This window comes from Microtus ochrogaster (genome assembly GCF_000317375.1).
Source record: "Microtus ochrogaster isolate Prairie Vole_2 chromosome 6 unlocalized genomic scaffold, MicOch1.0 chr6_random_2, whole genome shotgun sequence".
In the NCBI taxonomy this organism is placed as follows: Eukaryota; Metazoa; Chordata; class Mammalia; order Rodentia; family Cricetidae; genus Microtus; species Microtus ochrogaster.
The window spans coordinates 1617362-1631130 of record NW_004949095.1 but is presented as its reverse complement, the minus strand read 5'-3'; the positions used below and the strand labels follow the sequence as shown (position 1 = coordinate 1631130).

Sequence of the window (13769 nt, the reverse complement as noted above, 5' to 3'; positions counted from 1 at the left end):
CCACCATGTGGTTGCTGGGAATTGAACTCAGGACCTTTGGAAGAGCAGGCAATGCTCTTAACCACTGAGCCATCTCTTCTGTCCCCCTTTTGGTGTTTTTTAAAATACTTTTCCTGTAAGAAGTGTAAACATACCAAATTATAGTTATGACCAATAATATCTTGGGTTTGGCTAATGACAAGAGATTGCTGCCCTGGCTCTTGCTAAATGGAATTATAACAAAATTAAAATTAGAGTTCATTAGTTAAAATACAGCATCTGAACAAACAGAACAAGGGCAACTATCCAGTGGGTTAGCAGTGGATGCCTGTAACTGTAACGCCACTAGGAAAATGGCTGAGTTTCTGCTCTACATTTCTTTCATTGTCTATTTATTTATCTATTTATTTATTTAGTCTATGTGGCTTACTCTTTTTCCTAGGGACATTAAAGTCATACTTAGAGAAAACTGCTGAGCTCTTGGTGTTGATCAGGCTCTCATTGTCAGACCTTTCCAAACCTTCCTTCAGGCTTGGGGATTCTAGAGAAAACCCCAGTCCTCACCTCTCCTGGAAACAGCTTTCTTCCCCATGTGGACTGGAAAGTTTGACAACTGCAGCAATGCAGGTGGAGTAACATGGCCCTGTGTTAGCAGACTGTATTTTCTGAGCTTCAGGTCTGGAGGCAGGTTCTCAGGACAGGGCAGGCCTTTCTTTTTCATCCTCCTGTAACTGAGATTCCGGCCTTGAAAATAAAAAGTCACACTACCACAAGCCAGGGATGTCTTCAGTGTCCTGCTGTATTTTATACATGGCATTATATTCATATAAAACCAGTGTTAACTCTGGATGACTTGGGTGTATGCTGAACCACTACTGTCTCAGTAACAAGAAACAAAGTCAATACTAGGAGTCAGAATTGACCATTTAAACACATCAAGAATAGAGTAAAAGCCACTTCCCAACATTTGCTTATTCATTTGCTTATATGTGTACGTGCGTGCGGCTCACTGGCTCTCTGGAGTTGGCGTTATACATGTTCTGTGGGCTTCTGACTTGTTCCTGAGCACTTGGATCCAGACTCCAGGCCTTGTGAGTGTGCAGTAAGTAGAGGTGGGTAACCTAGCCATAGAGTCTCCTATGCAGCACAGCAACACTCATTTTTTATGAACAGCTCTTTATTGATAATTTAAGATGCTTTTCTTACAAAATTTAATTTTCCCATTCTTTTTTACTGTTATAAAAGGCCCAAGATTAAATGACCGAATATTTATTAGGCTAAAACCAAACTAGAAGCCACCTTCTGTAATTTCCTTACTGTCTTGAATCCTCCAGTAGAGTTCCTTATGAAAGTATAATGTTTAGTAGCTTTCCCATTCTAGAAGTTTACTTTGTTGAAATGTTAAAACTACAAGAATGAACTAACCCCTTTAAACATTTCCATTCTTCTGTTTATGTCACATGGACCCTCTGTCCTTCCCATCCTTGTAAACTTAGTTTGGATTGATTTGACTCTCTGGCCTTTGGCCCACTCGACTTTTGCTGTTCATCCAACATCAGCTGCGTTCAGTCATGTACTAAATGCAGGACATGGATTCTCCAGTACCCAAGACTGACTTTTCAGGAGAAAGAAACAAGACCCACACCGCAATTGTCTGCTGTGTCCCAATGATGTGACTGATTTGTATTGCTTGCACCTGTGCACCAATGTATTTCCTGACATCATCAGTTTTCACCCATGCGCTGATGTGCTTCCTGACGTCATCAGCAGTTTTCACCTGTGCACCAATGTATTTCCTGATGTCATCAGTTTTCACCTGCGCACCAATGTATTTCCTGATGTCATCAGTTTTCACCTGTGCACGAATGTATTTCCTGATGTCATCAGCATGCTCACTTATCACCATTTCCTAGGAACTAACCACCAAGTGTTTTTGCTAGGTGTCTCCCTTTTCGGTGTGTGGGGGATTGAGGTAAGACACGTGCCACCTTCCAGCACTGGACTATCCAGTCAGCCCTTGATCTTCTAAAACAGGTTCTCGCTAGCTAGCTCAGGCAGGCTCATAATCTGCCTGCCTTGGTCTGGTCTCTAGTGTTGAGCCTTCCCACTACTTGCTTGTTTGCCCCTTTTGAAAAAAAAAAAAAGCGAAAACAAGTCTGGTTAGGGCACAACTGTAACGTTAGGTAGAGGCTGATACAGGATTGCTGAGTTTGAGGCCAGTCTGGAATAAAAATCGAGATCAATTCTCAAAACAAGACAGGGTCAAACCAAATCACACCTAACCGTTGAGATTCAAGAAGAAAAACAGGCCGAGATCTGCTTCTGTGGAGCTGGAAGACGGCTGAGGTAAAGGCTCCTGTGACAAGTTCAGATGGCTGGCACCCATGGCAGACACCGTGGTGTCTCATCTCAGCACTGAGGCAGTGGCACAGGAGACCCCCAAGGATTCGCTGGCCAGTCAGCAAGCACTGGTAAGCTCCAGGTTTAGTGACTCAAAAAATAAGGCAGACAAGTGAATGAAGAAGACACCTGACACTCATGTCTGGCCTCCACATACACTGGCTCCAACATGGGTAATGAAGAACCACTTGTTTGCAAAAGTATTTATCTACTCTCCTGTCCACCAGGGGCGCTGTGCCAGTTACTATGACCTAGACACATTGTTGTTTATCTACTCTCCTGTCCACCAGGGGCGCTGTACCAGTTACTATGACCAGACACACTTGTTGAGCCCAGTGTCTCCAGTTCCTACACTGCACTGCTTGTCCATACCTATTGTCTGCCCTCAGAGCTGACAGGCTGACAGGTTTTACCATCTCCACTCCCTTGACTCTAAAACATGATGACAACATTTGCCCCACCCACGATTTATGGCCCTCAGACAGTATGCAAATACTCACTCTTGTTTCTAATGCGGTTGTGCCACACCTGCTTGAAGACTTCCACCATGCAGTGCTTAGCCAGAGTAAAGCAGTAATTTAGCCAGGTGAGGCTGATAAGCAGAGCTGCTGAGAGGAATGAGAAACAGTCCTGAGGCCTACAAGGGGAGCTTAGAAGCTGGGAGTGACTTTCGCAGCTGCAAGAATCTGGGTCTCTAGGTCTTTGAGGTGTCCTGCTGGAACCCAGAGGGTTTCAGTCACATAAAGGCCTCAGCAGGGCTTGAACATCACTAGTGGCTCTTCTCCACCTGTTCCTATCAAGTGGCTTTATACATCCAACCATACAGACAGCAGCGGCACCGGACACCCTTCTCCTTAACTAACTGGAGACTTACAAGTATTCAATTAAGAAAAAGAATTATTCAACACTGACATTTTATTTTCTGAAGTTTATCATAATTTTACAAAACAGAACAAAACAAAAAAGCAGGTATCAAAAACAGCAGTTTACAGAATTTCTGCACTGGTTCTCACCTCAGTCAGTGACTCTGGAACTGGCGTCTTGTGTAAAGACTAGCCAGGCTGATTCCCTCTTGAACATGTGCACGCGTGATTGCTCTTGGAACTGCTTCATAATAGTAACTTTTTACAAGCACCGGTCATTTTTGAGAACCAATTTGGTTTGTCCAACAAAGTAAACACTTTTTTTTTTCTGTGTGGCATTTTTCTTTCTTAAAAAACACTGAGCTGAAACACAGACTATGTATTTGTTTGGATCAGAACCAAATTTTCTGAGCTTCCCATTACCTGAAGAAGACTGAAGACATCACTGGACATATGAAATGACAGTGAATACCTGTGGAAATGTCTAAGGCAGCTACCTTGTTTCTGAAGAAAGTAGGGTTTCATCCAGAGGCTGATAGAGTTTGAATTACATCAGTTTTGATGTCCTTTCTCTGACTTGGGGTGGTTTCCCCAGACAGCCTTATTATCAGCAGGAAAATGTGATGCTTGTACCAAAGAGGCGCTTATATTTTGCAAATACATTTATGTAGAGCAAGACTGCTTGCTCTGGACCCTGGGTCACCACAAAGAGATTGAGAGGCCATGGTAATCGGATGCTAACAGGAAGTAGCACACTTACACTCACAGCGTCACCTGGAGGCAAGCAGAAATAAAGCTGGAAACTGGTAGTGGGGCTCACCCACTACTTGCTCTGGAAACACATTTTGCTTAAATAAGGGAAGTGTGGTCCAGTTTTGCAATGTTAATAGCTGCCAGTCTCTCATTTTTAAAAATAAAGATCACTTCCTGACTAGCATGAGTTAGGAAACTGGCCTCAAATTTGATCATATCTCTCAGTATTGGTTAAAAACAAAGTAAAACCCTTAAACCAGCCAAAAGAGTTAAAAATTGCACAATCAAACTTGAATATAAATTACAGAATGGTATACATATTATTGACATGATTATGAAAGGATCAAACACCCCCATTAAAACAAAATTTTCTCAACATTATTTCAATTTTCATTAAGGAAACTGATATGTAATTTTCTTCTTTATAGATATGAAAAAGGAAGCAAGAAGGCAAAGCTGAGAGAAACAGATGCTACCCACAGGGCAGCGGTGCCATTTGGTTGTTTTGGTCTTTGTACCAGCAACTCCCACTGCTGTGAACGCCGTCCAGTTCCAGCTGGAGGATTACACAGTTTTTCTTGCAGTCAAAACACGAACGATGGACCCTACTCCTCCAGCAGCAAGTGCCTAAAACCAACCACACAGAAAGGGTCATAAAGGGCCAAGTCTCAGGTTAGGAGATTAGGCAAGATACTAAAAGCATTAATTTGTAAGCACTCCCTGAGCATCTGCTATGCCCCAGGCAGTGCTCAGCATGAGACTAATAGCAGTCTTATTAGGACTAGGGCATAATAAAAAACAAGGACCTAGCCGGATGGTGGCGCATGCCTTTAATCCCAGCGCGCGGGAGGCAGAGGCAGGCGGATCTCTGTGAGTTCGAGACCAGCCTGGTCTACAGAGCTAGTTCCAGGACAGGCTCCAAAGCCACAGAGAAACCCTGTCTCGAAAAACAAAACAAAACAAAACAAAACAAAACAAAAAAAAAAAAACAAGGACCTAGCGTTCTTGCCCTTGTGAACTTACTTCCAAAAATAAATTATCACTATTCTAGCGTACTGTATCTATGCTTGAAGATGTCTGCAGCACATCGTTCCTGACTAAAACAGGTGTTCAAAGATAAATCCAGGCACTCTCCATCTCCCATCCTTATCACGGTTAGGTTAGGAAGAGGCTTCCGTGGGGACAAGTCATCCCAACCTCCTCTTAGTTTGTAGATTTCCCCCTAAGGTAAGAAGATATGACTTAAGAGCTGATGATCTCTAGCTTTGAACCTTTTAATCTGAATACTGAGAGTCGTGATTAAATATTAGCAATTAGGAATTCTGGTTCACTTATACTGAAAAAATATTTTGACTACCATTGTGTATTGCGAGGATATGAAACATCCTTTGGTCTAATATGAGACAGTTTGATCTCCAGAATCTCCACAAGAAAGTCATAGCACCAGGAATCCCAGCATTTCTATGGGGAGATGTGGCCAGAAGCCCCTGGGCCAGCTGACGTTGAAGCATATAGCACAGCAGAAGAAACAGGAGAAACCCTGCCTCAAACACATCAGAAGGAGAGGATCCTCCTTGAGTTCTGAGAATTCTAAGACTGTTCAGAGACTATATAGTCATTTATCTGTTTTTTTTTTCATTAAAATGCTATTGTTTATATTTTATCACTATAAGAGCTAGGAAGGAAAGATTACCTAAAATTACACTTGCTTTGTGTGCATGTGTGCGGGTATAATGTGTGTGTGGAGGTAGTCAGTTTCTTCTGTCCACTGTGTGGGTCCCAGGGAGTGAACTCAGGTTGACAGGCTTGGTGGCAGGAGATTTTACCCACTAAGTCACTTGGTTCACCTGTCTACTAACTTCTTACATAAAACTAATAATAATTCCTTTTCTTCTCTCTCTCAATATAGCGCATAATTCAATATATAGACCAGGTTGGCCTGCAATGCCTCTCTCCAGAGTGCAGCGTTAAAGGCATGTGCTACCATTCACGGTTGGTAACAATTTTTGAAAACAATACAAAAACACATTGCTGGGGATCAAATGTTGGGAATGTTAGGCAAGTGCTCTGTCCTTTCTCCGTGGTCTAGTGACTTTCTATTCCTTTGAGCTTGTCTATCTCAGATTATTTCATATAAGCAGAAATACCAAATATTTGTGTCTGGTTTCACTTAGTAGAACATCTTCTGGGTTCATCTACATTGTAGCATGTATTAAAAACTCCATTCTTTTTCATGGATGAGTAACATTCCACTCTGTATGTACCACACATCAACCCTTTCATTTTTGGTTATTTCTATTGTTTGATCAGTATAAATCAATTTTTGATTTCCACGATTTTCTTTTGAAGATTTTCTTGGAATCCATACAGGTACATAATCACGTATGTACTAAACATGCAAACAAATATGCAGTGCAAATCAGGATCTCTTAAGACCAAGGCTGGTAAGCAAATGTGAACTTTTCATTTTCATGCATTTAATTTGTTTTTTAGGTGGTAAGAGCTATTACTTTCTACTCCAAAAGGAACGAGTTATAAGGACCTGTGGTTTGTCACTTACCTTTTCATGCCACTGTAGCAACATAGCACTGCTATTGTCGGATGGGCTCTCAAAGCCTTTATAAATATATTTCATTAGCAGGTCCACACCATTCTTGTCCAGAGACTGAACGGCCTTTTCAATATCATTAGCTTTAAAAGAGATGAGCACTTTCAAGACAATGCTGCCTGCCCGGTCCTAAGGGTAAATACATAACAAAATATTCAGACATGTTTGCTAGGAACAAAATTTTAGAAATACCACGGAGTGAAATCTGAAGGACTGAAGGACAATATGGCGGATGTGAAAGAAAACTCCTTGGAAATATGGCCAGTGTTTAGACACAAGAAAGAACAGGTGCTGCAGCGTGGGTTTCAGAGTGCTTAGAATGTTCACACAACCTGAGGTGACAGAGCTGAGGGTGGGAGGAGCAGCAGAGGAAGGGAAGGAACGCTCTGTGAGAGGACAGATCACGTGAGAGCCTGCAGGCCACTAGAAAATAACACAGTGAGTTTTAAGAGCAGAGACACAATCTGATTCTCATTTGAAGACTATTTCGGCATCTCTCCTGAGAACAGCAATGACGGCAGCAGCGGGAGTGAAACAGAAGCCATTGGGACAATTCCGAGGACACAGGTTCTGGGTGCTATGACAGTAGAGGTGGTAATAAGGGAACCCATTCTACTTGTTTTTGAGACAGGTCTTACTGTGTAGCTTTGACTGTCCTGGAACTCATTATATAGACCAGGCTGGCCTTGAACTCAGAGATTTGCCTGCCTCTGCCTCTGCAGTGCTGGGATTAACAGGCTCTGGAACACAGTCTTAATAGATCTAAAGGTAGAACTGGAATTTACTATCAGACTGATGGGAAAATTTAACAATTTACTATAACATTTAAATTTTACTTCTTGGTCTAAAAAACTCGTAAACAAAGGAAACTGATTTATACAATTCTGTCTACAGAATACAAAAGTGGCATTTTCTTAAAAGCTCCTGTTTGAAACCATTAAAAAACTCTTTTGAAGTTTCCTAGCTACAGACATTGGGTCCTTCTGTGTTCATCTCTAAACTTTCCCTCTGGAAAAGCCTGTTCCAGAAGCATCGCCTAAGCAGAGGGAACACACAATCAATCCCTTTCAACAATTCATTTCTCCTTCTGTTCAGCACACAGTGGGATCTCCAGCATTCCAATGGGCAGGACTTTACAGAAAATTTCTACCACCGCTGTTATCTTCGTTTAAAGATTGCAATTTCCCTATTGAGGTCTAGAGCTATAACCTCACACCCACAAGCTGTCATTAAAAAAACAAAACAAAGCAACAACAAAAACACATTAAGGGATATAACGAAAATTTTAATGATGTTCCTAACAACTTTTAAAAAGCAAAGAAAAATTTCCCCCATACAAAGCTTTGTTGCCTTGATAATTCCTATGTTTATCTATACTACTATTCCATTAAAATTATTATTATTTTTTTTTTTTTTTGGTTTTTCGAGACAGGGTTTCTCTGTGGCTTTGGAGCCTGTCCTGGCACTAGCTCTGTAGAGCAGGCTGGTCTCGAACTCACAGAGATCCGCCTGCCTCTGCCTCCCGAGTGCTGGGATTAAAGGCGTGCGCCACCACCGCCCGGCTCCATTAAAATTCTTGAGGTCCTGGGATGTAGGCCTATGGACCACAGGGCTTTGGTAAGCCTGCACTTCAAACAATAAACAACGAAGTAGTTCTTTAGGAATCAGCAGAGGACAGAAGCAGGGTGCAAGCCGCAAAGTTCTTTCAAGGGACTGGGCAACCTTTGTGTAACAAAAGTCTTAAAACTGTGGTTTTTGACCTAGCGTTTGTCTTTGGGAATTTTACTGACAGAACTAAGTAAGATAGATTTATCTTATTATTCATTTTAGCAGGACAAACTAGACAATCTAATATACAATAAAAGGAATTGGGGGTATATAAAATGTTGCACACTGGTATATTGCAGTTAAAATGCTTTAGAAATAATCTTATTGCTAAGGAAAAAAATTTGTACATATTGCTATACAGTTAACTGTATGATTTTCTCTCTCTCTCTCTCTCTTTTTTTTTATAAAGAATACAAACTCTTGTAGAAGAGTCGATAACTGACCCAAGTGACAGCATGGTGATCATCTTTTTATGTTCTCATGCCTTTGTCTTCTATAATATGTAGTACTAACATAATTAACAGAACCGATGTCTCCCTCCTTTAAGTGGACTCTGTTCCACACAGCATTAATTTAACTCTATATTTCAGTGCTATTTTTCATAGGGTGTTTTTACTTATCAAGAGTTTCCTCTTTGGAAACTGGCTGTGATGGCATATGCCTTTAATCCTAGTGGAGGCAGGACATCTCTGAGTTCCAGGCCAGCCAGGTTATATACCTAGACCCAATCTCAAAAACAAAAAACCAACAAAAACAAGCAAACAAACAAAAAACCCCCAACAAAACCAAAATGAAAAGGTCAGTTGTAAAGTCTCGTGTCAAGGATTTCGAGAACAGTGGGGCAGCGCAGAGACTGAGGCTGTGGCTACAACTCACCTTCACGGCCTGACTCTTCGTGTTGATAGGGGGGTTTTTCAGAGCTGCCTGCAGCGCGGCTGTCATGTTTCCTGTAATGACAGTTAAGGGGATAACAGCAAAGGGGACGGGTTCTTAAGACTTGACTTTCTGAATAGTAACAAAAATTACTGTGGCCCTTATTTTTACTATTGTAGACTACATTCGTTTATTTCTACTATGTCAATCAGAAGCTAAAATCAATTAAGAGACTATAGGAATTTTTTTTAAAAGAAAAAAATTATTCTGACCTTGGTCCTAGCAAACATATTACACTTTGTAGTGAAATACACACAACTGTCTGGATAGGTATACAAGAAACCTTAAAACATGCCATCAGAATGACAGGTCACCAATTGAAGCAGCCCACCAACAAAGTACACCATCTTGTTTGTGTGTGAGTCTTACCGGAAAGGAACCCTAAACTTTATACTAAAAGCACACTGGATTTCAACTGAAATGCTGGCTGATGACTCTGGCAATCAGAGATGAACAGGCAATAGCTTAATATTGATGAGCAGGGCTAGGGAAGCTGTAATAAACCACACGACCTGTAGGTGGCATCTTACTTTTCTCCCTACAGGTTATGTGAACTGGGCTGGACCATCCATACCTAATTCAGTTTCAAAGCACTAATGAGTTAGCAAGCATGGGAAACGGAAGGCCAATCAGACGGTCAGAACAGACAGTTATTTCCCTAAAAGGAAAACCACAGAATCACTTGTTCCTCCATCTGTACTCCCCAACCAGGGCTGTCTCTCCTAGTTATAATGAGAAACAGTATCTTCATATTTTAAGAAGGATTGATGGAAAGGTAGATTCAACTGATAATGGACACGGAAGTTGAAGTCACCAGAAATTACCTAAAACACATCACTAGTTTAATAAAATATCATCTATCCACCATAAAGATTTTTTTTTAAACAAAGAATAACGCTCACCATATCTATAGAAAATTATCGACAGTCGGTGATAAACTACTGTGAAGGATGCATGGTTTCCTAAAGAACTTTTTTTTAAGAAAAAAAAATGCCCAAGTATTTAAATAATCAAATTAGGAGCAACTGATGTGAAAGTTGTGGCAAGGAAAGTTAAACGTATACAGCACACGTATGGTCAATGCTGCAGTTATCACTAAATACTTGTTCACTTATTTAGTTCTTCATTATGTCTAGTAGAAAACTGATGAGGAAAAAAAAGAAAACTGATGAGGAAAGCGGTATGAACGGACTTAAAGGATGCAATTTTTCTAAGGCTACAATTTAGGTCTTTGCAACATTTCTATTTTTCTAAGAGATCGATGCAAATAAATTTCAGGCTCATGAATATTCAGATATGCAAACCAAAGAATCAGGAACTGACAGCCATATTTTAACTAGAGTGGAAACAATTTCAGAAAAACGATTTTTGATTTCTAGAACTGACTCATCCTCTGTTTTAGTCATTGGGGTTCATCCTAAATATTTCCAGGGATTCTCCACACGCATCCCTATCCTTTCTCTACTGGCTTTTTCTTAGCAGGTAGAAGGCTCCAAGCTTTAACTGGGAATTCTGAAGACGGAAACCCCCTTCGCCCTATTAATGAATTATGTACAACCTCCCCCAATCCTCTTCTCTAACAGTGATGATGAGGCCCATGGGCTGAATGCACGGAGGGCCTCAATCTGTGAACCGCTCCAACCCTCCCGGCTAGGAATTAACTATCTCACCGCTCAGCAAAACCACACCAACGACAGAAAAGCGGGACGCCCGTGTCCCCACCAGGCAGGAATTTCTGGAGCTCAGGTGCCCACTAGGGCGCCGGCCGGTCCCCGGCGAGGGCGCGGCCGCTGGGGCGGCGCACCTGAGGAATCCGGGCGCCCGCAAGTTCGCGAGCGCGACCGCGGGGTGCAGGAGGCCTGCTGGCCCCGGGAGCTCCTGCCCTCCATCCCCACCCAGAGCCAGGCGCAGCCCGCCGCGTGGCAAGCGTCCCCACGGCCCCCGAGCGCCGCGAGAGCAAGGATATTGTCGCAGGCATGAGTCCACCTCGCCCTCGTCGGGCCCGGCTTGGCCATCGCCGCCGTCCTCCTCGTCCACGAACTTGTTTTCATCATATTCGTCCACGTCCACCTTCCGGAAGCGGGCCGACGACACCGTGTTCTTCGACATCCCGGATCGCGACGCGACGCTGGCCTCCCCTTCGCTGTGCCTCTTCGCCTTTCGCGAGCCCAGCCCGGCGCTACTCACTTCCCTCTTCCGCTCTGGGGCGTCGCCGGCAGCCGCCGCTTGCTCGCTTCTGGGCCTGCGCGCTAGCTAGGCGCCGCTTCCTTCTCAGCCGCCAGCGCTACTTCAGCCCCCGCCCCGCCCCCGTGTTCCCCGGGGAGCGCGCGTCCGCCCGGGAGCGCGCCGCACGCACCGCGCGCTGCAGGAAAGGGGCGGGGCCGGCGAAGGAGGCGGGGGCGGTGGGCGGCTAGAAAGCTGGATGAGGCGGCGCGGAGACGCGATTGGCCGTCGGGGAGCCTCACGTGATACCCGAGAGGTTCCCATAGAAACGCTTTTCTGCGGTCCAGCCTTGCGGGGGGTATAGGGTTGGAGGCGATGGGCATCTGGGGCGCGTGGCCTGGCCTGCTGCCGCCGTCGCCGCTGTCGGTGCCAGAGGTTCGTTGTTGGGGTCCGGTGTGAGGTCTGGGTGACTGGACTCGGGCGTGCGGTGGGATGGACTGGCTGCAGGATCTAGTCCCCCTGCAGTCAGCAGGAGTATGAGGCGAAGTGATGCCAGGCTGGGCGCCCAGCTCAGAACTAGTGACCGGAGCCCTCCCTTCGGACCGAGCGTCGCCAGAGACTGCGTTCCCGAGTTGAGAGCCCTTCCCGGGTTTGGGATCCCGCTGCGCTGTCGGCGGGAGGTCTCCAAGGACAGAGTCGAGAGGTCACTTCTCACCTGTCAGTGCTGTGGGACAGCATCGCGGCCGGACCTGCAGAATCTGAACTAGGTATTCTCTCCATCCGGAGGGAGGGAAAGATGCTTGGGCCGGAGCTGGGGACGGGTGGCGAAATTGGGGCAAACTTGTAGCATTTTGTAGAATCAGTCATCACATCTTAAAATAAGTAGTTATTTGGAGCAAGAAGGCCAGAAGAGGGTGGGCGAGTTAGGATCTTCAGTGCTGAGGGAAAACAACATGTACAAGGATTAATAGGAACTGGACTTTCAAGGTTGATATTTGTGGTTTAAGATTCTTGGGAGCCCGTCAATTTATTTTATTCTGTATCTCCGTTTGAGAGATCAGAGCTTTTACTGAGGAGGCAGAGGCACTAAGATTAACGAATAAAAGCTGTGCTTTGTGTATTCTACTGTAGTACAAGTATTTACAGAATAAAATTAACTCGGGCGCTTGTCTGTGCCCTGCTTGGAAGCAGGTCTACCTGGTTTCATATACTTGTGAAAGAATACTTGTTTTTAAAGTCATTTGCTGAAGTATAAAATCATTATTAAACGGTCCTGTTGAGTTCTACCCATCCCTCGTTTGCTGTGCTGTATTGAAAGGAGCAGTGGGTTTGGGATTAGAAGACAGTGGCTGAAGTCTCGACTTTCTGCCTCACAATCTGCGTGATTTAGGCACGTTGCTTAAAATTTGGAACCTTGGATTTCTTATTGCTTAAAATGGGGCTAATGTACACTTCACAAGAATGTCCCTAGGATTCAATATGCAGAAATGCTTCAAAAGGACTCCAAAATTCTGCATATATGTGCAACGAATCATTGGTTTTGTAGAACTAGCTTCATAAATTACCTGATGATAATATGTCGTGTTTTATCTCACCGGTGAAAGGGATCTCAAGATTCTGAAGGGTAGAGTCTAATTTTTCTTATGTACCTTTTTTCCTATGAACAATAATTAGTTATTCAGAAGGTAGTCAGTACATGCTTGATGAATCAATAAAATATAAAAGTCAATACAATTTGAGAGTCACAGTGACAATAGGGAATCAGTCAAGAGATCTCAGGATCAAACATTTGTTGAATGTAGGTATACACACATGTATATGTGTATGTGCTCATGTAGAGAGAACTGGGGCACTGTAAGTGAAACCAATCCCTTTTCCTTGTTGAGAAGTGATGTGGCATCCCCCTCTATATCATTTGGTTGATAGAAGTGACATTTCCTTGATTAACATTCTCATTGTGAGCTCGTAAAAACTCTCATGTCTTACTACAGCAAAAGAAAAATTTCTACCTGCCAGAAATACTTATTTTTAAAACATTTGCTGAAGTGTAAGATCATTATTATGATGATGGCATTATGTAACTTAGAATAAAGATTTGTTTAAATATTTTTTCTGTTTCAATTGTGTAACTTGCTCAAAAGCTACACAACACGCTCTTTTAGATGTTAGATCTCTCTGTACTTTTTGTTCTTCTAAATCGAGATTTTCTTTGAAGAGAAAAGTAAACATTGGGTGCATCGTTGAGCGCGAATGGAAGCACAGATTTAAAAGTTAGCACAGCCCTCATCTCAAGTCTTATTTTTCCTTTTGTCTTATTTTAGAACTGGGGCAGAATCTTGGGGTAGAAACCAACCTAATGGAACAGAAGGCATAAAAACATCAGTTGTTCAAGGATGTAATTATCTTGATGGCTGAATTTTGGTCTTTGTGTGGATTGTGTTAAATCCGACAGTGTTTCTCTT

The 13769-nt window shown here is 43.2% G+C and overlaps 2 protein-coding genes across 5 annotated transcripts in view; one reads left to right on the top strand and one right to left on the bottom strand.

Annotated features, from left to right (window-relative positions):
- Positions 1–3279: 3279 nt before the first annotated feature.
- Arpc5 (actin related protein 2/3 complex subunit 5) lies at positions 3280–11440 on the bottom strand. Its single transcript, XM_005363865.2, has 4 exons — positions 11111–11440; positions 9088–9160; positions 6556–6732; positions 3280–4622 (listed from the first exon to the last, which is right to left on the bottom strand). The coding sequence occupies exons 1-4, from the start codon at positions 11251–11253 to the stop codon at positions 4560–4562; spliced, it is 456 nt and encodes a 151-aa protein (XP_005363922.1). The 5' UTR covers positions 11254–11440; the 3' UTR covers positions 3280–4559.
- Positions 11441–11633: 193 nt separating this feature from the next.
- Positions 11634–13769, top strand: part of Rgl1 (ral guanine nucleotide dissociation stimulator like 1) — a 273124-nt gene continuing 270988 nt past the window's right edge. For 2 of the 4 annotated variants that reach the window (XM_026787633.1, XM_013352528.2), the window contains exon 1: positions 11634–12074. The gene's annotated coding sequence lies outside the window, so the exon portion shown is untranslated. The remainder of the gene's footprint in view (positions 12075–13769) is intronic. The other 2 variants (XM_013352531.2, XM_005363863.3) reach the window with 1 other exon arrangement.